The following is a 26197-nucleotide window of genomic DNA, read 5'->3' as shown; positions in this document are numbered from 1 at the left end:
TGATCAGGTTGAATTCGTCCCGGTCTCATTCCGTACATTGTCTGATTTTTTAAGTGAATAAAATGACCAATCCGAACGGAACTTACCATCAGGCATTTTTGCTTACCATTTGCACAAACCGTTAACGAACCAGTTCCTCCGTTTAAATAGTAAACAGCGAAGAGCTATGCCGGAAGACTTATTAACTCATTCGTCTTTCTGTCACTTCAAAATACCACAAATTTTGTATCGTTCCACAGGGGACCTTGGTGCATCGGCCATTCTTGGAAGCCTCAATTTCAGCAAATACTTGGGGAAGCTTGTTTCTTATTTAGACCCAGTCGTCCCGGATGCATTCCGCAGTGAATTTGTGCGGTGCTGGCATGGAAAGACTGACGGCTCGGCTGCTTCTACATTCCACAACAACTGTGACGGAAAGGGACCCACTGTGACGATCATTAAGTCCGGCAGCTACATATTTGGCGGATATACGGATCTGTCTTGGCAACGTGAGTATTTATGAGAACGTTTTCAGTGTGAACTGTCTTCGTTTCTTAGGCCTTCTGGACAAATGTAAAACCTTGTCACTGTTATCAGTTTTCTTCCACAGCCAGAACATGTCGATGTTATTCCTGCAATGACAAGTTATCGCTTAACACCGATATAATCTTATAACGCTTTCAAGCATTACGAGTTAGATCATGCGAAACACCTTTGAAATCCTCTCGACTTGCACCTGTGTTGCGCTATAACTGCATTTTTCTGTTCTACCTTACTTATTACATTAAAATTTTCGCGACACGTTCATTTCGTGAGTTTGAGGTGCGCACATTTCGCGACTTTGCAAGAATTTTGTCTTTTGAATCACTTTAACTTCGCGTTTTTGTGTAGCACAAAATAAATTTCCTTTGTAATGTTACTTTAACATGTTCATGATTGTCATAATGTTTATACGCTTGTTTTCATCGTAGATTCTGGCGGTTATACTTCAGCTAGTAAAGCTTTCATCTTCTCACTCTACAATGTCAAAGGATATAATCCTGTGAAGTTGACTCAGTATCAAAATCAGCAGTATGCAATGTACAATGAGCCCAATTACGGCCCCAGCTTCGGTTACGGGCCTGATATCTACATATCGGACAACGCTACGGCACACCAAAATTCTTCTACCCAGTGTGGCGGAACCTACTCCTTCCCCTCCGGATATTCAAATGCTGGCTGTGAATTTTTCACTGGAGCCAGTCATTTCACGCTAACTGACATTGAAGTGTTTTACGAAATAGGTAATAAATTCATGTTTCTTTGTCGGGTTAATGTAATATTTGCGACAGCTATTGGTTTTAGATCGAAGTTGACATAATGCATTCAGTCGTATGAAATACATAATTGCCATCATAACGGAAAACGGGAAATAAAAACAGAAAACTTCGAAATCTAACCGTTTTGCTACTGCGAAACCGTATTACAAGGACTCTGGCCAGCTGAGTTTAGTCTTTTATTTGGCTTTACCAAATACTCGCTAGAAAACCAAATTTTAGCGAAGACATTACTTCTATGGATCTAAATGACAAAGCCATAGCTTTATTACAAACAAATACTTCCCCCCCCCCCCCCCGGGCGTTATAATTAAAGGTGACAATGCAAGCAAACGACATAAAGTTTGAAAACTGTTCAGCTTATAACAGTTTTTCAAAAACCCATTTCGGAATCCGTTTAAATCTTCTTCAATTTCTGTCCATCCGTGCCTTGTTTTGTATAAGTTGTGTTATTGAAATGTTAACTCACTATTTTCAGTGGTTAGTTTTAATATTTCCCTCAATTCAGTGGCCATTTTCATTTGCCTAAATATGGCTAAAATCAATGTCACAATTCACTTCTTGTCTCTCGTACCCAGGCGGCCTCGGTGCGTCTGTTATTCTTGGCGATCTCGATCACAACAAATACTTGGGGAAGCTGATAACTTACTTAGACCCAGCTCTCCCGAGCGTATCACGGAGTTACTATGTTCGGTGCTGGCATGCGAGGACAGACGGCTCAGCTGCGTCCACATTCCACAGCAACTGTGATGGAAAGGGACCCACAGTGACCATCATTAGAGTTGGCCAATACATATTTGGTGGATACACTGACGTGTCTTGGCACAGTAAGTATCAGAAAACCTAACTACCACCAGGAGCTTGATAAAAACTTGCTTTATTGTCTCAGTTAAAGAACAAAAAGCTCAATTATTGTTCTTTTGTTTAACCATTGGTCTCACTCTTTTCTTGTTTAAGAAATACAAGTACTTATTTCAGGTTTGGAACCGATATTAACGCGGTTTTTGATGTTGCGCGACGTTGCTGTTTCGCATAATCGACCTCAAATCTCATCGGATGGCTTAATTCATAAGAAAAATCCTCGATTTCTCTGAAGATCTTTCGCAGCTATCCTGCGAGCAGAGTCCCTTTGATCTTATTTGCAGCTAAAAGTATCGTAATTGGTCGTCCACACACCCGCGTAGAGCTGCGAGACACGATCTAGCGGAGCTGAGTCGCGTAAATCAGACCAGCTTTCGTCTTGGGCAAACGTTTTAATAATAATAATAATAATAATAATAATAATAATAATAATAATGATAATAATAATAATAATCTATAAGATCTGCCCTGTGACTGTCAACTTTATCGCAGAAAGCATGAAATGTTGGAAGACAACTTTACACCTCAACCACGCTGAAGGGTCAATGACATCAAGGCCTATCAATATCAAAAGTGGAATCTTTCAAGGAGACTCTCTCTCTCCACTCCTGTTCTGTCTTGCCCTTGCTCAACTGAGCTCATTACTAAAGGCAACCACTTATGGGTATGAAGCCCAGGGTAGAACAATCAGCCACCTCTTTTATATGGACGACCTAAAAACATATGCAAAAGGTGACAGCCAGCAAACCGGCCTACTCAATATTGTAAAGACATTCAGCAATGATATCAAGATGGAATTCGGGCTGGACAAATACGCTAAAGCTACATTCAAAAGAGGAAAGCTGACAGAAACTTCCGATTTACAACTTGACATTGACACCTGTATCAAGGAACTAGACCAAGAGAACACATATAAATACCTTGGCGTGGATGAAGGTGATGGTATACAGCATGCCAAGATGAAAGAAAAAGTGAGGAAGGAATACTACCGCAGAGTAAGGATGGTCCTAAAAACGGAGCTTAATGCTGCCAATAGATTTGAGGCAATCAACACCTTAGCTATCCCAGTGGTGACCTACAGTTTTAACATAATCGACTGGAAGATGAGTGAAATCAAGAGGTTAGACACAAAAACAAGAAAACTGCTCACCCTATCAAAACTGCATCACACAAAAGCAGATGTAGACAGACTCTACCTCCCAAGAAATGCTGGTGTTAGGGGTCTTATCCAATTAGAAGCCTCTTACAAAACAACCACGATAGGGCTCGATACATACCTAAAGAACACTGATGATGCCGTAATCGAACTAGTGCAAGAACATGATGGCAGAAAGAAATTGCACTCTATACAAAGGCAAGCAGAACAATTCAAACAAGAACTAGACCTAACAATACCAGACAAAAAAGCAGAAGAAACAACCACCAAATATGCAAAGAGAACCAAACAAATGGCACGAAATAAGGCCCAAGAAAAATTAACAAAGCAGTGGGAGGACAAAGCCCTACATGGAAGATACCCAAAGAGAATAAAGGAAGCAGATGTTGACCACCACAAAACCAACCAGTGGCTCAAAAGTAGTGGACTGAAGGCAGAAACGGAAGGATTCATAATCGCAGCCCAAGACCAAAGCCTAGCTACCAGATCATACCACGCCAGCATTATCAAAGACGGTACTAGCCCCCTAAGCAGGATGCGTAACAAATACGACGAAACAATCGACCATATCGTGTCTGGGTGTCCTGAACTTGCGAAAACAGAATATACCCACCGACACGATAAAGCAGCCGCGTATATACATTGGAAAGTCTGTCGCAACAATAATATAAAGACATCAGAAAAGTGGTATGACCATGAGCCGGAAACAGTTACAGAAAACGAGGATGTCACGATATTATGGGAGATGCCAATGCACACAGACAGGAAAATAACAGCCAACAGACCCGATATAGTGATTAAAGACCACAAAACGAAAACCTGTAAATTTATTGACATGGCAGTACCATCAAACAGAAACACATCCGTGAAAGTCACTGAAAAACTATCCAAATATAAGGACTTGGAAATCGAAACAAGCCGAATGTGGGGCGTGAGAACGGAAACGATACCAGTTATCATTGGAGCACTTGGAGCTATCAAAAAGGGACTAGAAACTTATCTTGGAAGAATTCCCGGCCAAATAAGCATTAGTGAACTACAAAAGATAACCTCGCTAGGTACAGCACACATTTTGAGGAGGGTGCTATCAAGCTAAAAACTGGCTATCCCCTAGTGCCCCAGGACCATGGTTTGGTCTCGGCCCTAAGAACTCTAAGCAAACATTACGTGAGGACGATAATACTAATAATAATGTAATGATAATAACAACAGCAACAACAACAACTACAACAACAACAATAATAATAATAATAATAATAATAATAATAATAAACAATGTTTACCGAGGATATCACCAAGCTAACACTAAGTTAATTAGGGTGATCCTCTATTTACATTACTACAATTTACTATGCGGAATTAAAAACTGAAGCTTAAAAATTTCAAATTACAAGGATAAAAAATACAAATATAATATATATACAAAGATACATATTTTTTTCAATTAGGTTTCAATTAGGCGACGAAAAGTTCCCAAGCTTCAGAATGAGTAAATCGATCGGAGCAATGCACTTCATGCAGTACCAACAAAGAGACTTCTTTGTTTTTGTGCGAAAAGTCATTTGAGATTGAGATACAAAGGAAATAAACATTAAGTACGATTTACTTGGTTTTTCTCAATTTTCTGGAATTTTTCTGGATATTAGACGGCATTTGGAAATTAAGAAATTTAGGGACACTTAGGGAAAGGTCAAGTCAAGTAACGTTCTGATTACTATCTTACCAGTCTGCTCTGGTCTGCGCGTCCAGAGGACTCACTGAGCGAACGAACGAACGAACTTTATTAACGTGTCTAAAAACGTATAGACAACTAACTTAATTGAGCTTACCTTACCGTGAGGAAATGGCGAGGACTTATGGCAGCACTTTCATTCTCTTCAGAAAGCTAGCGTAGCGAGTTCAAATAGCGAGTTTTAGCAACCATAGCAGCATGGCCTCGAACCGTCGATTGAAAAACGAATTTACATTTTACCTACAAAACTCGGGTTAAATCAGTTGTACTTAGGGATGACTCTCACTGGCAGAACTATCTCAAAACTGAATAATTTTGCGAGGCAGCATTAATTTCGAATAAGAAATTTGAAAAATTATGTGGCTGTGTGGTTCACGTACGCGTTCTCCAGACTACCCTGAATTTGGTCTTTTCACGTTCTTATTTTGCAGAGAATGGCAAAGAAATGTTCCAAGATTTATAACAATTGCATTGCTGAACTTAGGCTACGTTTACACGAACACGGTCTCAAATCGACACGGTTATATCCTTTCAAAACCATATCCAAAAGTATACGGTTTCCAAGCCTTTACACGAAAACGATTTGTCCGCCTTTTTGGCTGTTACGTCGTGGCCGCGACATGTTTTGTTACCAGAGATTTAGAGACGATTATACCTTGAAGTATCGCAAATTTGTTTCGGAAGTGGCGAAGCGTAAAGATGTCAGTAATTTCGTTTGGACTGACGAAGAGGTAGAGCTTCTTTTGAGAATAACGAATAAAAAGTCGCTAAAACTGCAAAAACTATCGATTGGGAGTCCGTACATCAAACGATTCAATGCGCCAAACGGAAGCAGTTTTCAAAAAGACACGTACAGTTATCCCCGTTTACACGGCACATGAAACTGTATCGTTTTGAAATCGCTCCACTTTCGACAGCGTTTTAGAAAGATGTGGTTTCATTTATTATTCCATCGTCGCCGTGTAAACGGAAAAAGATGCGCTTACAAATGAAACCGAAGGGGCCTTACAAGCACTTTTGTTTTTTTTTTTTAGGCTTCCAATAAGACAATGTTTAACCGGCAATGATGCTGACAGAACAAAACTTCAATACATCATATTCTACAAAATCTGAGTCGTGCATCTGAGTTAGGAGTATTCTCCATAAGATGTCCTGTTGTAAACACCAAAAGCTACCAGAGAGACGATCTCTCTCTGTCAGTCCCCAGACTTCTCTCTTGCTTATCCGTCTTGCTCCAACTAAAACACTTTTTCGACTATAGAAAGAGTTTCCACCTAGAACGTCGCGATCCCATTTCACGCATTTGAAAATTCAGGCGTCACCAAGGTATTCCACGCTTAAAACCGTTGCCAACAGATCCGATCCTCTCGCTGCCTATTTATTTGTTTTTCTTTTTGTTGTTGTTTCTTCTGTTCCAAAGATTACTTTATAATATATGGTAGCTTTATTTCTGTTTTTCTTTTCAACCGAAATGCTTAGAATGTGTAAAACTTTTGTTTCCAATTCAGGTTCTAGTTGCAGTTATACTTCTGCCAGTAAAGCTTTCCTGTTCTCCCTTTACAACAATGATGGATATAATCCTGTCAAGCTGACTCAGTATCAAAATCAGCATCTCGCAATGTATCACTGCTCCAGCTACGGACCCACTTTTGGTAATCATGACATCAAAATATCGGACAACGCTTTGAGCAACTCAAATTCGTATACACGGTGCGGCTATACATACTCCGTTCCTTCAGGATATTCAACTGGTAACTGTGGATTTTTCACTGGAGGCAATGGGTTCACTCCTACTGACATTGAAGTGTTCTACGAAATAGGTGATTAAAAACAGAACATGCTAACTCTCTTTAATGCCGTAATGGTTCGATTTAGTGCACTCTTTCTGTAAGCGACGCCTTACAACCCAGAAAAATTGGGTGGGGGTGTGTGGCCCGCTTTCCAAACTTCTTACCCTATTTATGACCAAAATCCGCGATTTTCCCATCCTATTTATGACCTGAAAAAGTAGCTTCTTCTAAAAAGACTACCCAGTTCAAGACTAGAGCGCAAACACCATACCCTATTTATGACTAGAACGGCTGAAAACCCTACCCTTTCAGGCCGCACATACCTATATAGCCCATGTAAGGGAGTCTCCCCCCCTCCCCGGGCTTACAACATACGCCCTCATTGCAAAAGTGACATTGAAGACATTGACATCGAAGAGATGATAGTAAAGACTGATTAGACAAGTAAATAATGTATCAGTCAATTCCATGTGTGGCCAACCCCACGGGCAATAGTGGGGCATTTTTCCACAATGTTAATCCCGAGGGTCGGGCATCAGCCTTGCTCAATTACCCTGGGGCATTTGACCATCTCCCTTTTTCATCTTACCTGAAACCATAGTTAATGGAGGGAAAATGGTTTAGAAACTTGGCAAAGTTCTTTGGGGACTGACGCAGCACAAAACCTGCCAAAATACAAACGGTGGTTATGCGTGCTCATACAATTAACTAATAGCAGCATTGCGATTATATCAATCAAACATAGTCAATGAGCATAAAACAACAGATGTCCTTGGTCAAGGACCTTCAAACATAAATCTTAGCCTTTTTTTTTTTTTTTTTTTTCGTTGTTTACCGGCCTTCATAACCATTTCCTTTTATTGGCTGTGATGCAGCATTGTCGCTTCTTTTAATGACCAGTTTATCGGCTAATACGGCAAGTTTCGTAATGAATGATATATAGGACATAAATAAGACTCTAGATCCTAAGGAATAACCTATATTGCTTTTTCTTCACTATTAAAGTTTAAAAAAACATTGCTAGGACTTTTAATTTGGCCTGAATTGGTTTAGACTCTATTGAAAGTAACATGAGAAACGAAAAAAAGAAAAATTGAGCCACAACCCCGAGGCATTTGAACAACTGGTTTGTTCCAGCCGTACGGCATTTCCAGGCTGTTTTCAAAAAAAACCTTATTCCCGGGGGTAGGCCTGCTGGGGGAGGGAGCATGGGCACAGCTGGAGTTCACTAATGCATTTCTCTCTTGAGCGTAAGATTTAACGCATCGACTTGGTCTAAACAGGCAAATTAAATGAAATTGAAATGCCTTATCACATTTCCAAGTTTATGTTGAAGAGAAAAAGAAAGAAATAAGCGCGCCGTCCCTAATAAGCGCCCGCTCTTCAATTAGCACCCTCCCTTGAGTTACCAAAAGTAAGAAATAAGCGCCCGGGTCACTAAAATCGAAGCATGAATTACTTGCTTCGTAGAAGAAGAGATTATATTATATATATTTTAGCACCTTTTAGAATTTTTGTATCATGTTTTCTTTGCATTCGTGTTTCTTAGGAATTCTCAGTTTACATTTACATTTGTACCCATTTTATCCACTCAGTTGACTTGATAATGACGTTAAGCGAACGTCGAAACGTCGTCGTTGTTTTTAAACCAAAATGGTTTTAAGTTTTCCATATTGTCGCAGTTTTTTATAGTTAAATATTTGCTTTTATGCAAATAATCAATCGTTTAATTGATGAACGATATGATATGAAAAAGAACATATCATTGTTAACCTTTTCAGTTCAAAATGTTAATTCTTCTTACTCAGAGCCACACAGTTCTTTTAATGCCAATTCTGAGAGTTTTAAGGCAGATCAGGACACTTTCACTCGGATGATGATTTTCGGATGATGATTTTCATTTCTCATAACCTGTTTGCTTGATAATGTACTGGTATTGTGATGAGAAATTAGATCTTGATCACTCTCAGGATATAAAGGAGATCTTACGTAAACCAAAAAAGACGACTTTAATACCCTTTATTGTATGGCTAGCTCCTTGATTGCCGATTTTTATGTGACGTTGTCATAACCAGAAATAAAAATTGATAGTTACTTTATTGGCGACACCAACACGCCGCCTCCATACAAAGCTCTATCCACAAATTTGAGAGAAGCATTTCTCGAATAACACAGGTATTAAGAAACATACAGACCTAAGTCTTAGCGAGGTTGTATATAAATCAATAATCTATCATATCTCAGATGCTTGACTTAATTTATTCAATGATTAAAATCTTGATTGTTGATAGCATGACAGTTGAAACCAGCAGTGCGACTGTAGTTACTTTGACCTTTTGTCTCTCGTACCCAGGCGGCCTCGCAACATCTGCAATTCTTGGCAACCTCGATCACAACAAATACTTGGGGAAGCTGATAACTTACTTAGACCCAGCTCTCCCGAGCGTATCGCGGAGTTACTTTGTGCGGTGCTGGCATGCAAGGACAGACGGCTCAGCTGCGTCCACATTCCACAGCAACTGTGATGGAAAGGGACCCACAGTGACCATCATTAGAGTTGGCCGATACATATTTGGTGGATACACTGACGTGTCTTGGCACAGTAAGTATCAGAAAACCTAACTACCACCAGGAGCTTGATAAAAACTTGCTTTATTGTCTCAGTTAAAGAACAAAAAAACTCAATTATTGTTCTTTTGTTTAACCATTGGTCTTACTCTTTTCTTGTTTAAGAAATACAAGTACTTATTTCAGGTTTGGAACCGATATTAACGCGGTTTTTGATGTTGCGCGACGTTGCTGTTTCGCACAATCGACCTCAAATCTCATCGGATGGCTTAATTCATAAGAAAAATCCTCGATTTCTTTGAAGATCTTTCGCAGCTATCCTGCGAGCAGAGCCGCTTTGATCTCATTTGCAGCTAAAAGTATAGTAATTGGTCGTCCACACACCCGCGTAGGGCTGCGAGACACGATCTAGCGGAGCTGAGTCGCGTAAATCAGACCAGCTTTCGTCTTGGGCAAACGTTTAAATAATAATAATAATAATAATAATAATAATAATAATAATGATGATGATGATAATAATAATAATAATCTATAAAATCTGCCCTGTGACTGTCAACTTTATCGCAGAAGGCATGAAATGTTGGAAGACAACTTTACACCTCAACCACGCTGAAGGGTCAATGACATCAAGGCCTATCAATATCAAAAGTGGAATCTTTCAAGGAGACTCTCTCTCTCCACTCCTGTTCTGTCTTGCCCTTGCTCCACTGAGCTCATTACTAAAGGCAACCACTTATGGGTATGAAGCCCAGGGTAGAACAATCAGCCACCTCTTTTATGTGGACGACCTAAAAACATATGCAAAAAGTGACAGCCAGCAAACCGGCCTACTCAATATTGTAAAGACATTCAGCAATGATATCAAGATGGAATTCGGGCTGGACAAATACGCTAAAGCTACATTCAAAAGAGGAAAGCTGACAGAAACTTCCGATTTACAACTTGACATTGACACCTGTATCAAGGAACTAGACCAAGAGAACACATATAAATACCTTGGCGTGGATGAAGGTGATGGTATACAGCATGCCAAGATGAAAGAAAAAGTGAGGAAGGAATACTACCGCAGAGTAAGGATGGTCCTAAAAACGGAGCTTAATGCTGCCAATAGATTTGAGGCAATCAACACCTTAGCTATCCCAGTGGTGACCTACAGTTTTAACATAATCGACTGGAAGATGAGTGAAATCAAGAGGTTAGACACAAAAACAAGAAAACTACTCACCCTATCAAAACTGCATCACACAAAAGCAGATGTAGACAGACTCTACCTCCCAAGAAATGCTGGTGTTAGGGGTCTTATTCAATTAGAAGCCTCTTACAAAACAACCACGATAGGGCTCGATACATACCTAAAGAACACTGATGATGCACTGATCGAACTAGTGCAAGAACATGATGGCAGAAAGAAATTGCACTCTATACAAAGGCAAGCAGAACAATTCAAACAAGAACTAGATCTAACAATACCAGACAAACAAGCAGAAGAAACAACCACCAAATATGCAAAGAGAACCAAACAAATGGCACGAAATAAGACCCAAGAAAAATTAACAAAGCAGTGGGAGGACAAAGCCCTACATGGAAGATACCCAAAGAGAATAAAGGAAGCAGATGTTGACCACCACAAAACCAACCAGTGGCTCAAAAGTAGTGGACTGAAGGCAGAAACGGAAGGATTCATAATCGCGGCCCAAGACCAAAGCCTAGCTACCAGATCATAACACGCCAGCATTATCAAAGACGGTACTAACCCCTATGCAGGATGTGTAACAAATACGACGAAACAATCGACAATATCGTGTCTGGGTGTCCGAGGGTTGTCCAATACACCCAACTAGAGTCGATTCGTGTTTTAAGTTGACGATTCGACCAACCGGATGTCGATTCGAGGACCCTCTTTGATGGAATCGACAGGAGTCGTCTCTCTTGCTGTCGATTCGTCATGCAGGAGTAAACGTCTGCATCATACGTGTAAACCGTTAACGTTGGCCATGTGCTAACGAGTTATACAATATATGATTTGCCGAGTTCTCATGTTCACGTGTTATAATTCGAGATCTCGTGTTACTAAGTCGAGATCACGCATTATAAGTCGAGATCTCGCGTTATTAACACGAGATCTCACATTTTAAGTCAAGATCTGGCGTTATTAACACGAGATCTCACATTATAAGTCGAGATCTCGTGTTACTAAGTCGAGATCTCGCGTTATAAGTCGAGATCTCGCGTTGCTAAGTGGAGATCTCGTGTTGTAAGTGGAGATCTCGCGTTACTAAGTCGAGATGTCGTGTTATAAGTCGAGATCTCGCGTTTCTAAGTCGAGATCTCGTGTTGTAAGTCGAGGTCTCGTGTTATAAGTCGAGACCTCGCGTTTCTAAGTCGAGATCTCGTGTTGTAAGTCGAGATCTCGTGTTGCAAGTCGAGATCTCGCGTTACTTAGTCGAGATCTCGAGTTACTGAGACCCAAACGAAATCGACAGTAATATTTTGGTTAGAAAAAAAGATACTCAAATCCAGATGGCCCTTACGGGCCACCGTAGTTTGATGATCCGGACAGTGTTCTAGTAAAGTGTACAAACCAGCGTCAATATTCCGCGGAAAACACCATAACGGCCGTCTTTTTGTAAACATATATTACGAGCTTTAACTATAATGTAGAAATAAGAAACAGGTTATCAGAAAGGATTGTGAAGTAATAACAACTTAACCAATCGATCCAGTTATAAAAAAGCTTGGGCTCTGTTACCAATCGTTGTTGGGGAACAAAGCCAAAGCTTTTCTAGTGAAGAAAGCACACCTCGAATTGAAGAATAACATTTCAATATCACTGGATTAACATTAGGTAATTAACTTAGGCAATTTCAGCATACGCGAACAACGTGAAATTAACGTGCGCCTTCAAGAAGAATCCTGTGACCAAAGAGAGCGTGTGGTCAAAGTATTCGGCCTTTAAACAAACCGTTGGCCACGGGCGAATCGTGTGGATGGATGGATGGATGGATGAATGAATGAGTGAATTAACTTTATTGAAATGCCAGTATTTTTAACCTAATGACAGATCCTCAACCCTATTATACCTTCCGCGAGTCGACTTCCGGTGAAACGATTCGACTTTGCAAGGCCGATTCGCGACGAATCGTGCGAATCGACTCGAATCGCAACAATTTCACACTCCCAGTTATTACCTAGCGCGAGTCGACTTCCGGTGAGACGATTCGACTTTGCAACGCCGAATCGACTCGAATCGCAACAATTTCACACCCCCTGTTATTGCCTACCGCAAGTCGATTTCCGGTGAGACGATTCGACTTTGCAAAAGGCGATTCGCGACGAATTGGGCGAATCGACTCGAATCGTCAAAAAATTCACACCCCAGTTACTGCCTACTGCGAGTAGACTTCCAGGGAAACGATTCCACTTTGCAGGAAACATTCCCGACCAATCGAGTCGCTTCGTTAAGTGCCTCACCGAATCGACCGAAGTTTGTCGCCACGTTTTTAGAACGACAAACGTTCATTTATCATTATTTCACGGATATCGACCTCCGGTGGTGCGGATCGACTCCCAACCTCGTTCCCAGGGTATCTCATCTTACCGCCCCCTGGAGCGAGCGAAGAGGGCGGTAAGATGAGAGACCCTGGGAAAGAGGTTGATCGACTCCGTTCGAATCGAGTCGAATCGTTAAGTGCCTCACACGAATCGACTCAAGTTTATCGTCACGTTTTAAGAACGAGTAACGTTCATGTATCATTATTTCACGGGTCTTGACTTCCGGTGGTGCGGATCGACTCCGTTCGAATCGAGTCGAATCGTTAAGTACCTCACACGAATCGACTCAAGTTTGTAGTCACGTTTTAAGAACGAGAAACGTTTATGTATCATTATTTCACGGGTCTTGACTTCCGGTGATGCGGATCGACTCCGTGCGAATCGAGTCGAATCGTCAAGTGCCTCAGACGAATCGACTCTAGTTGGGTGTATTGGACATGAATGGCCTCGTGATGCGGGACAGGACATCATATAACGTGATGCGTGATTTGCTATTTTACAAGCACGTGATGCGTGATTTGCCAATAAGATTTCCGTCGTAAGTGAACGTTCTTTGAACTACAACTGAAACCATTCATACAAAGTAAACAGTAAATACAATCTTAAACGAATCCGTAAAATCGTGGCAGATGTGACACCATTTTCTGGTCTTTTCGTCCTTTTTCTTGACCTCTGATATCTTTGATCTTTGTGGATCCTCGTGGTACTATAGGTCCAAACAATTGTGACACAATAGGAATAAGTCCACTGAAAACAGTTAAACTTTGCACTAGGACTATGAGCTTCAGTGTTATTTTTGTCCATTTTGTCGACCTATCATTTTTGGCAGTTCATCAAACCATATCCGAATACGGCTATCAATCAATCAATCAATCAATCATCGTATGAAAGGTCTGAAAAAATGTCGTCCCAAACCCGGGGGGTCCTAAACGGCTGGAAAGATAAGAGACGTTAGTCAGAGTTTGGTGTCATTTTATGCCGCTCGAGAAGACAGTGAGAGGCTGCACAAGGAAAAAGTTGGTGAACCACTTAATGGAGGTCGTCATAAAGACCTAACTGAATTCAAAAGCCACGTTATGTCATCCACAGACATAAAAACGTTGTCATGCAGAAGAGGATTTGCAGGGGTAATGCTTTGAAACAAATATTGCCTGTACATCAAAGCATGGCAAAGGGGGCGTAGACGTCTTCTCAATTCGTATACAAGATCTCTGCCAACATGGCCTATAAACAGGCTCCCGATTGTGTCATAGAGGAAGGAAAGAAGAATTAGCCCGCCTTTTCGGAGAGGAAAAAATCCCACACCGGTAGGCTCGCTTCGCTCGCCCTATTTTATCGCCTATTCACAGACGGTGCCAACTCTCCCAGATTATCCAGGCCTAGCCTCCTGGATACAGACCGAATCTCCCGGTCTCCTGTACGTGTCAATCCACTTTTTTGGCCTATAATTGTCATTTTCGGGGGAAATTATGTTTGGAATATTTTCCGACGCATTTCTGTGGTTGATGTATTTTTTGAACGATGCTTTTAGGGTCGAGAAAGTAAAATTGGCGATGTAGTTACTTTTCTTTGCGTGACGCGTGATTGGTGAAAAAAATTCTCCGTGATGCGTGGTTTAATAGAAAAATTCATCGTGATGCGTGATTGGTACCTCCCCCCGCCCTTTGCTACCTTCAATTCAGAAGGAATAAATTGATCGGCACTTCGTGTATTGCCGACAAAGAGACTTCCTTGTTTTTGTAACCCATGTAGTGCCAAAAGTCATTCGAAATTGAGATACAAAAGAAGTGAAAATAAGGAACTATCTTACCAGTCTACTCTGGCCATACGCAGCATCCAGAACACTGACTGAGCGAACGAATGTACGAACATAGGAACGTATGAACGAACGAACGAACGAACGAGCTAACGAACGGGCGAGCGAACGAACGGAAAGACGGATGGACAGACGGTACGGACGAAGGGACAAAGGGACGAACGGACGAACGGACGAAGGCAGGAAGAGACGAAGGGACGAACGGGCGAACGGACGTATGAACGTACGAAGGTACCTGACGTACGAACGTAGGTCAACGTAGGCACGAATTAAACGAAAGAGCAAAAGATTATGTATGTTATGTATATCTATGTATCTACTAACAAGGGAAACCTAATTTATTTGGACTTACGTTATGGAAGTGCTAACGACTTATATTACCATTGCATATCCATTCTGGTTTGGCAACCACAACAGTACGGACTCGAACGTCGATTGAAAAATGAATTTTCTGGTTAATCCAGTTTCATGTATGTTTGTCTCGCACTGTCAGAACTATCTCAAAACTGAATAATTATGCTAGACAGCGTTAAGTTCGAAAATCATGTGGCTGTACGGTTTGTTTTCCAGAATACGCTGAATTTGGTCATTAAGCATTTAATGACTGGCCCCAAAGGAAGCAGTGAGTTTTGTATCCCTGAGACCCTCTATGTTCTCTGAGGCGAATCCCAGGAGAACATTGAGGTCGAGTGGAAACAGAGCTCATTGTTTCCCACGTGGCTAGTCATGAAGTGTTTTGTTATTCCTCGCAACTCAAAAACAAACAAAAAAAACGCGAAAAAAATCGTTTGCTTGACGTCGGCTGCAACATAAATTTGACGGGGTTACAAGAAGACCAACCTGATCATGTGCCAGTCGAAAGTTCAAGTTGTTGTTTCCCTAGGGAGTTAGTAAGTTTTGTTCGCCCCAGGAGAGTTAGTGAGTTTTGACCCACTGCACGTGACACATTGTCTTCCAATCGGAGAAGGTATTTCGGTTGGGAGATATAGCAGTTCATGTTGTTTAGCAGCACGGCAAAGAAATGTACCAAGATTTCTCACGCACGCACACAAGCATCGCACTGCTCAACTTACACGCTTTTGTTTTTCAATCTTCCAATAAGATGTTTATCAATGACGCTGATAGAACAAAACTTTGTTGCATCCAATTCTACTAAATCTGAGTCGTGAATCTGAGTTAGGAGTATTTTCCATAAGATCCTGTTGTTTCCATAAGGTCCTGTTGTAAACCACCAAAAGCTTCCGGAAAGATGATCTCTCTCTGTCAGTCCCCAGACTTCTCCCTTGCTCATCCGTCTTGCTCCAACTAAAACACTTTTTCGACTATAGAAAGAGTTTCCACCTAGAAAGTCACGATCCCATTTCATGCGTTTGAAAATTCAGGCGTCACCAAGGTATATCACTCTTAACGCCTTTGCCAACAGATCCGATCCTCTCGCTGAATACTTATTTTTGTTGCTGTAGTCTGTTCCAAAGAACTCCTTATACAATATGGTTTCTGTATATGTCTGTTTCTTTTTTCAACCGAAATGCTTAGAATTGTTAAACTCTGGTTTTCGTTTCAGGTTCTTGCAGTTACTCCACAGCCAGTAAAGCTTTCGTGTTCTCGCTTTACAACAAAGATGGATATAATCCTGTCAAGCTGACTCAGTATCAAAATCAACATCTCGCAATGTATCACTGCTCCAACTACGGACCCACTTTTGGTCATCATGTTATCTACATATCGGACAACGCTTTGAGCAACTCAAATTCGTATACCCATTGCGGCTACACATACTCCGTTCCTTCAGGATATTCAACTGGTAACTGTGGGTTTTTCACTGGAGGCCAGCACTTCACTCCTACTGACATTGAAGTGTTCTACGAAATAGGTGATTAAAAACAGAACATGCTGACTCTCTTTTAATGCCGTAATGATTCGATTTAGCGCACTCTTTCTATAAGCGCCGCCTTACAACCCCCGAGGGGGGTACTCCCAGAAAAATTGGGTGGGGGTGTATGGCCCCCTTCCCAAAACCCTTACCCTAATTATGACCAAAATCCGCGATTTTTCCTACCCTATTTAAGACTTGAAAAAGTAGCTTCTTCTAAAAAGCGTACCCAGTTCAAGACTAGAGTGAAACACCATACCCTATTTATGACCAAAACGGCTGGAAACCCTACCCTTTCAGGCCGCACATACCTATCTAGCCCATATAAGGGAGTCTCCTCCCCTCCCCCGGCTTACAACTAGCGCCCTCATTGCGAAAGTAGCATTGAAGACATTGACTTCAAAGAGATCATATTACAGACTGATTAGACAAGTAAATAATGTATCAGTTAACTCCATGTGTGCCTTTCCCCCCGGAGCAATAGTGGGGCATTTTGCCACAATGTCAATCCCGGGGATCGGGCATCAGCCTTGCACAGTTACCCTGGGGCATTTGACCATCTCCCTTTTTCACCTTACATGCAGCCATAGTTAATGGATGGAAAATGGTTAGGAAATCTGGCAAAGTTCTTTGGGGGTTGACCCTGCACAAACCCTGCCAAAATACAAAAGGTGGTTATGTGTGTTCATACAACTAACCAATAGAAGCATTGTGATTATATAATTCATGCATAGTCAATGAGCATATAACAACAGATGTCTAGGGTCAAGAACTCTACCCTCTTTTGGTGTTTACCGGCCTTCATAACCATTTTCTTCTATTGGCTATGATGCAGCATTGTCGCTTCTTTTAATGACCAGTTTATCGTCAAATACGGTAAGTTTCGTATTGAATGCGACTAGATAGGACATAAATAAGACTCTTGATCCTACGGAATAACCTATATTGTGCTTTTTCTTCACTATTAAAGTTAAAAAAGACCCTGCTAGGACTTTTAATTTGGCCTGAATTGGCTTAGATTGTATTGAAAGTAACATGCGAACATGAGAAAAAATAATTGAGCCACAACCTCGCGACATTTGAACAACTGGTTTGTTCCAGCCGTACGGCATTTCCAGGTTGTTTTCCAAAAAACTTCTTGTCCGGGGCTAGGCCCTTGGGGGTGGGGGCATGGGCACAGCTGAAATTTACTAATGCATTTCTCTTATGAGCGTAAGATTGAACGCATCGACTTGGTCTAAACAGGCAATGGTGTTACGATTATGCGAACCTCTATTGTTATAATTCTCAAGTGAAAAAGTAACTGTTATTGTCCATTGAAATACCTTATCACATTTCCATGTTTATGTTGAAGAGGAAAAGAAAAAAATAACCGCACCTTCCCTAATAAGCGCCCGCTCTTCGATTAGCACCCTCCCTAGAGTTACCAAAAGTATGAAATAAGCGCCCGGGTCACTAAAATCGAAGCATGAATTATTTGCTTCGCAGAAGAAGAGATTTATATTATATCTTAGGAATTCTTAGTTTATATTTACATTTGTACCCATTTTATCCACTCAGTTGACTTGATAATGACGTTAAGCGAACGTCGAAACGTCGTCGTTGTTTTTAAACCAAAATGGTTTTAAGTTTTCCATATTGTCGCAGTGTTTTATAGTTAAATATTTGCTGTTATGCAAATAATCAATCGTTTAATTGATGAACGATATGATATGAAAAAGAACGTATCATTGTTAACCTTTTCAGTTCAAAATGTTAATTCTTCTTACTGAGAGCCACACAGTTCTTTTAATGCCAATTCTGAGAGTTTTAAGGTAGATCAGGACAGTTTCAATTGGCTGATGATTTTCTCTTTTCGTATAACCTGCTTGCTTGATAATGTACTGACATTCTGGTGAGAAATTAGATCTTGATCACTCTTGGGATATAAAGGAGTTTTCAAGCAAACCAAAAAAGACGACTTTAAGAGCCAGTGCCCATAACTATGGACCAAACAACGGCACAAGTCGAAAAATCGATTTTGCCCATTTTTTGCCCATAGATTGGCCCTAGCTAGTAAACAAACGGACCATAGTTAGTTTCTGCTAATGCAGCTTTTTGGGGGAGAAATTTGCGAAAAACGATTTTGCCCCGATTGAGCTCAAAATCTACTTCCTGTTATGCTAAATTTTCTGAAAATTTGATTGCTTTGCGCGTCGCACAGCAGCTACTTAAGAATCTTTCAATGGTCTTTACATTCAGCTCAGGTCTTCATGGTATGACTGAGCGAAAAATAAAATAAATCGAGGTTTCTTTTGAGCCCGAAACGAGATCGAACAGAAACGCAAAATATTACGATGTGTTGCAAACGAATTATAGCACTAAAAAATCGCCATATTTTTCTATGGGCTATAACTTTAAATGCCATAAAAACACTTTCTACGGGTTAACTGTACACCCACCTGTTTGAAAATCAAAAAATATCTCTGGGCAAATGGTTTTAAGTCGCCCGCCTTGGCCTGTGCTTCTCATAGATTTTTCCCTGACCCGCCGTGAGAATGTAAACAATTGCGTGACGCGGGCGGTCACCGTGAATACATTATTCGTTTCCAACAAACCGCAGATGGCTATCTTAGAACATTTGGGTGAAAAAAGAAACACATAATGGACCACTTTTAACTTTAATATTTTGAAAGTCATCGCTTTGGAAATTTCGTTAATTAAAAACGTCAATTAAAAGCAATTTACTTGGAGTTCGGGTGTTACTGCTATGTCGTTTTAAGCTGTCGTTCTTTCTTTGATCATTTTAATTACAAGAGCGAGTTCTAGAAAGAAAATCGTTCTAAGTTCATTTGTTAAACGTAATGACAAGTTGATATTGTTGGTTTGTATTGTAGCCTTACGTGATCTGAAGGAATGCTACAGTGATTAAATTTGTATTTGTTGATTGATTTTGACGGATCGATTTTCGGTTAAACCTTTTTATTTGTACCAACACATTTAGTGCCTTTTCTCCTTCTAAAAAGTTGGAAAAAGTAAAGTAAACAAATCCTAAAAGTTTAAATCATAAATAAGAGGCATCGACATTGCGAGTGTCTCGGTAAGCTGTTAATTTGAACAATTACGGCGCTGGACGGATTGCTTTCCAGGTTACGCACGTATTATACATATAGTTCATTGTGCGCGAATGTTTCTGTTTCAAACAACTGAAATGCTCAATGCTTTTTTTTCTTTTTTTCTTCAGTCTTAAAACTTAAGGTTAGAGTTAAGCTAAACCCTAAACCGTTTTCGCGGCCAACCTATTTTTGGCTAATTGCTTAATCAAATTATATATATATATATTTCATTGAAATTCGCTCTTCCGTGACCGACTTCCGCGAACAAAACAAGATGGCTGTTCGCTGTTCATTTAAGACTACAATCCTGGTCAAAAGTGTTGGGACAGTTACGGCAGATGACTTCACAGGCAGCCTCTCTTAAGACCAAAACCGCGCAAGCCCGCCTACCCCCCTCCCCCTGTCAATGTTGATAAAAATCTTGAAGAAAAAAAATCCTTGACAATAGCTTCAGAATAGCCACGTTTGAAGAATTGTTCGCCTCCTAGAACAGTATTCTCGAACTAAAGAGACAAGAAGATAGATTTTCCAGTCTTATTCCAATAATAGCGATTTTTCAGCAATCGCATTTGGTTCCAACACAACTGTCTAACCACTTTCTATTGTCCCTTTTTCCTTTTTTCCCACATCCGATCTAGTCTTTAGAATAGCTTCGTTTTCATGCAACATTGCTAGGGGGGAAGGGGGGTCAATTGTACTTGCTTCTATTCATCTTTTGTTCTAAAACTTTAAGGACGTAGTTGAAATCGAGGGTTTTAGCGCGCAAAAGGGGGAGGTGTCCCAACAACTTAAAGCCAGGATTGTAGGTTTACACGAGAGGAAATTGTTCCGGATTCGTGATGAATTCGGAACGTTTCAGTGCCGGATTGATTTTGCCGTTTACATAAAAGTGGACGAATCTGAAAAAAAAAAAACTCCCCGGAATTTAAAGTGGGAACTTTGAATCCGAAAACTTTTGAATCTGGAGAGTTTTGTCGTGTAAACGATTTTCTCTCGAATCCGCATATTTTTCCGCCTGTGATCTTTTGAGTTTGCGGTGGAACGAAAATGGCGGATTGCATGATCCAGTCGTATATGCAGTCGAGTCGTAGGCACATTGATGGCCATTTGATGGCGGTCGCTGGGTGATTACCTCGTGCTGTTTCAGGTGTAGGTAATCACTTTTATAATACTGCGCAGATGACGACGATGGCACGATCGAAAACCTCGACGGTTCTAGATATTAAGTAAAGACCAGAATAACTTCCTGGAGGGACCTGACATGATGGACAACAGTACCGTGGTCAGCGAGTCGGAAGAAAACTTCAGACTGTCTCAACCTACCCCTAGCCTTATTTTCGGAGGCATTTTGTTTCTCGTTGTCGAGGCAACAAACTGCTTGTTAACCATTCCATCATGAATGTGCCCGGAGTTATCGTCGTGTGTAAACGGTTAAGAATCCGAATATCCTTTCACTGTAAACCCCTACTAATCCGAATACTCTAAAATTGATGAATCCGGGAACTTTTACGAATCCAAAAAAACTCCTTTAGTGTAAACCTAGTCCTAGATCGACCACTGTAATGTTTATTTGTCTACCAGTGTTATGATCTGCAAATTTCAGTTAATTGATCAAACAACCAAAGTAGAAAAGATGGAGTTTTTCCCAGTATGATCGAAACTTAAACGCAATTTCTTCCTGGGCTAATTCAATTCAAGAAATTCCAGGTTTTCTAGCTGAGTTTGAGCATATTGTGTAGGTACAAATTTTCTACACAGCTAGAAGAGCTGAGATGCCATCACGCAGTTAGTAGTTTATAGAAATATGGTATTTCCACTTGACTTTATTTGTCAGTCAATGATTCAATTGCCATAAACCATAGAGGATTGGTTAAGTGTATCTCTAAAACTGCCACTATATTGTAAGTTATCAGTGAAATCAATAAAATAAACAAGTGTTAAAATCATTTCCCGGAGTACTGTAGCAACGTTCTTTATCAGGGATGTCGTGGGTGTTGCAATGCAAATGAAAAAACATATATATTTATACTAACTTAAACAAAAACAAAAACATTTTCCATTATTTTATCCACACAACGTTTCAAAAATTGCTTTCATCGGATTGCTGGAAACGAATATTTTACTCGAGATTGGCTATCCGCGTCACGCAATTGTTTACATTCCAACGGCGGATTTTGGGCAAAATCTATGAGAAACACAGGCCAAGACGGGCGACTTGAAACCATTTGCCCAGAGATGTTTTTTGATAGCCTAACAGGTGGGTGTATATTTAACCCGTAGAAAGTGTTTTTACGGTATTTAAAGTTATAGCCCATAGAAAAATATGGCGATGTTTTTAAGCAATAATTCTCTTGCCACACACTGTAAAATTTTGCGTGTCAGTTTGATCTCTTTTCGGGCTCAAAACTAACTTTGATTTATTTTATTTTTCGCTCAGTCATACCACGAAGACCTGAACTGAATATAAAATCCATTGAAATATTCTCAAGTAACTGTTCTGCGGAGCGCGAAGCAATCAAATATTCGGAAACTTCAGCAAAACCGGAAGCAGATTTTGAGCCCAATCGGGTCGAAATCGTTTTTGGCATATTTCTACCAAAGAAAGCTGTATTAGCAGAAACTAACTATGGTCCGTTTCTATTCTTACTAGGACCTATCTATGGACAAAATACAAGCGAAATCAATTTTTCGACTTGTGCCATTGATAGGCGATTTAGGTCCATTTTTGTAGGCATTCGATCTTAATACTTTTTATTATATGGCTAACCCCTCGAGCGGGCAAGATGAACAAATTCCTGCGCTCTGATTGGTTACTCGAGCGGGCAAGATGGTGCTATCTTCCTCAAGGACTGTGAAGGTCGATTGGCTTGGCTTTAACGAGCTTTGAATCGATTTTTTGCCGACCATTACTTTCCTTGGTCAAATGGATGAAAAATTTACATCATTTAGTGGTTTGGGATGATAGTTTGCAATGATGTATTTTTAGTAAGATCGAAATTATCATGAAAACGATTAACAGATAAGCTCGATTGACAGTTAAAGAGATTGCCGATTTTTATGTGACGTTGTCATACTCAGAAATAAAAATTGATACTTACTTTATTGGCGACACCAACAAGGCGTCTCCATACAAAGCTCTATCTACAAATTTGAGAGAAGCATTTCTCGAATAACACAGGTATGAAGAAACAGGCAGACTTAAATCTTTGCGAGGTTGTATGTAAATCAATAATCTATCATATCTCAGATTCTTGACTTAATTTATTCAATGGTTAAAATCTTGATTGTTGATGGCATGACAATGAAAACCAGTAGTACGGCTGTAGTTGCTTTGACTTTTTGTCTCTCGTACCCAGGCGGCCTCGCAACATCTGCAATTCTTGGCAACCTCGATCACAACAAATACTTGGGGAAGCTGATAACTTACTTAGACCCAGCTCTCCCGAGCGTATCGCGGAGTTACTTTGTTCGGTGCTGGCATGCAAGGACAGACGGCTCAGCTGCGTCCACATTCCACAGCAATTGTGATGGTAAGGGACCCACAGTGACCATCATTAGAGTTGGCCAATACATATTTGGAGGATACACTGACGTGTCTTGGCACAGTAAGTATCATAAGACCTAACTATCACCAGAAGCTTGATAAAAACTTGCTCTACTATCTTGTAATAGAGCCAAAAAAAACCCCTCAATTTTAACTTTTGTTTAACCATTGGTCTTACTCTTTTCTTGTTTAAGAAATACCTGTACATGTACGTATTTCAGCTTTGGAACCGATATTAACACGGTTTTTGATGCTGCACGACCTTGCTGTTTCGCATAATCGACCTTAAATCGCATCCGTTGGCTTAATTCATAAGGAAAATCCTCGATTTCTCTGAAGATCTTTCGCAGCTACCCTGCGGCGAGCAGAGTCGCTTCGATCTTATTTGCAGCTAAAGATATCGTGATCGGTCGTCCACACACCCGCGTAAGGCTACGAGAACCCGATCTAGCGGCGATGAGTCGTGTAAAGCAGACTAGCTTTCGTCTTGGGCAAAATGTTTCGGTTTCAAGTTCCCAAGCTAGAGTGGCTCAATTCAGAATGAGTAAATCGATCAGAGCAATGCACGTCATGTAGTGCCAACAAAGAGACTTCTTTGTTTTTGTAACTGCTACGTAGTGCGAAAAGTCCTTCGAGATTGAGATACAAAAGAAGTGAAAATTAAGAACGATTCACTTGGTTTTTCTCAATTTTCTGGAATTTTTCTTTCTGGATATTAGACGGCATTTGGAAATTAAGAAATTTAGCGACACTTAGGGAAAGGTCAAGTCAAGTAACGTTCTAATTACTATCTCATCAGTCTGCTCTGGTCTGCGCATCCAGAGGACTGCCTGAGCGAACAAACGAACGACCGAACTTTATTAACGTGTCTAAAAACATGTAGACAACTAACTTAATTGAACTTACCTTACCTTGAGGAAATGGCGAGGGCTTACCGTAGCACTTTCATTCTCTTCAGAAAGCTAGCGTAACGAGTTCAAATAGCGAGTTTTAGCAACCATAGCAGCACGGCCACGAACTGTCGATTGAAAAACTAATTTACATTTTACCTACGAAACTCGGGTTAACTCAGTTTTACTTAAGGTTGACTCTCACTGACAGAGCTACCTCAAAACTGAATAATTCTGTGAGGTAGCGTTAATTTCGAATAAGAAATTTGAAAACTCATGTGGCTGTGTGGTTCACGTACGCGTTCTCCAGACTACCCTGATTTGGTCATTTCACGTTCTTATTTTGCAGAGAATGGCAAAGAAATGTTCCAAGATTTATAACGCACGTGCGCAGCAATTGCATTGCTAAACTTAGGCTACGTTTACGCAACCGCGGTTTCAAATCGACACGGTTATATCCTTTCAAAACCATATCAAAAAGTATACGGTTTCGAAGCTTTTACACGAAAACGATTTGTCCGCCTTTTTGGCATCTTTCCATCATTCCATCGTCGCCGTGTAAACGGAAGGAGTAACCGCATCGAAATGACGCGGAGGCGGCCTTACAAGCACTTTTGTTTTTCTTAGGCTTCCACTAAGACAATGTTTAACCGGCAATGATGGTGACAGAACAAAACGTAAATACATCATATTCTACCAAATCTGAGTCCTGAATCAGAGTTAGGAGTCTTTTCCATAAGATGTCCTGTTGTAAACCACCAAAAGCTTGCAGAAAGATGATCTCTCTCAGTCAGTCTCCAGACTTCTCCCTTGCTTATCTGTCTTGCTCCAACTAAAACACTTTTTCAACTATAGAAAGAGTTTCCACCTAGAACGTCGCGATCCCATTTCACGCATTTGAAAATTCACGCTTCACCAAGGTATACCACGCTTAAAGCCCTTGCCAACAGATTCGATCCCTTCGCTTCCTATTTATTTGTTTTTATTTTTGTTGTTGTTTCTTCTGTTCTAAAGATTACTTTATAATATATGGTAGCTTTATTTCTGTTTTCTTTTCAACCGAAATGCTTAGAATTGTTAAACTTTTGTTTTCATTTCAGGTTCTTGCAGTTGGTCCACAGCCAGTAAAGCTTTCCTTTTCTCTCTTTACAACAACAATGGATATAATCCTGTCAAGCTGACTCAGTATCAATATCAGAGTTACGCAATGTATCACTGCTCCAGCCGCGGACCTTCTTTTGGTTATGGCCATGGCATCTACATATCGGACAACGCTTTGAGCAACTCAAACTCGTATACCAAGTGCGGCTATACATACTCCGTTCCTTCAGGATATTCAACTGGTAACTGTGGGTTTTTCACTGGAGGCCAGCACTTCACTCCTACTGACATTGAAGTGTTCTACGAAACAGGTGATTAAAAACAGAACATGCTAACTCTCTTTTAACGTCTTAATGATTCGATTTAGCGCACTCTTTCTATAAGCACCGCCTTGCAACCCCCGAGGGGGGAGGGTGTACTCCTACAAAAATTGGGTGGGGGTGTCCGCCCCGCTTCCCAAAACCCTTACCCCATTTATGACCAAAATCCGCGATTTTCCCTACCCTATTTATGACCTGAAAAAGTAGCTTCCTCTAAAAAGCGTACCCAGTTCAAGACTACAGTGAAACACCATACTCTATTTATGACCAAAATGGCTGAAAACTCTACCCTTTCAGGCCGCACATACCTATATAACCCATATAAGGGAGTCTTCTCCCCTCCCAATCCCCCCCGGGCTTACAACTAGTGCCCTCATTGCGAAAGTAGCATTGAGGACATTGACTTCAAAGAGATCATATTACAGACTGATTAGACAAGTAAATAATGTATCAGTTAACTCCATGTGTGCCTTTCCCCCCGGAGCAATAGTGGGGCATTTTGCCACAATGTCAATCCCGGGGATCGGGCATCAGCCTTGCACAGTTACCCTGGGGCATTTGACCATCTCCCTTTTTCACCTTACATGCAGCCATAGTTAATGGA

The 26197-nt window shown here is 40.6% G+C and overlaps 2 protein-coding genes and 1 pseudogene across 2 annotated transcripts in view; all 3 read left to right on the top strand.

The window, feature by feature from the left end:
* The window catches only part of LOC149113238 (uncharacterized), a 35207-nt gene extending 9615 nt beyond the window's left edge, over positions 1–25592 (top strand). The window contains exons 10-17 of the mRNA XM_089288086.1: positions 240–488; positions 951–1262; positions 1874–2122; positions 6553–6864; positions 9188–9436; positions 16335–16643; positions 23095–23343; positions 25273–25592. Of these exons, the coding sequence (XP_089144212.1) occupies positions 240–488; positions 951–1262; positions 1874–2122; positions 6553–6864; positions 9188–9436; positions 16335–16643; positions 23095–23343; positions 25273–25592 (2249 nt within the window). The remainder of the gene's footprint in view (positions 1–239; positions 489–950; positions 1263–1873; positions 2123–6552; positions 6865–9187; positions 9437–16334; positions 16644–23094; positions 23344–25272) is intronic.
* Positions 2937–4805, top strand: LOC149113240 (uncharacterized; annotated as a pseudogene).
* LOC149113239 (uncharacterized) lies at positions 9872–11126 on the top strand. Its single transcript, XM_089288456.1, has one exon. The coding sequence runs from the start codon at positions 9903–9905 to the stop codon at positions 11124–11126; it is 1224 nt and encodes a 407-aa protein (XP_089144582.1). The 5' UTR covers positions 9872–9902.
* Positions 25593–26197: the final 605 nt, after the last annotated feature.

This window comes from Orbicella faveolata, unplaced genomic scaffold, assembly GCF_042242905.1.
Source record: "Orbicella faveolata isolate gen_17 unplaced genomic scaffold, um_ofav_v1 contig_15, whole genome shotgun sequence".
Taxonomy (NCBI): Eukaryota; Metazoa; Cnidaria; class Anthozoa; order Scleractinia; family Merulinidae; genus Orbicella; species Orbicella faveolata.
The sequence above is the reverse complement of the archived record's forward strand: the minus strand, read 5'-3'. Positions and strand labels throughout refer to the sequence as shown.

Bases quoted from the DNA above. Each gene is read 5' to 3' on its own strand.
- LOC149113239 (XM_089288456.1), top strand. From the start codon at position 9,903: ATGATGATGATGATAATAATAATAATAATCTATAAAATCTGCCCTGTG.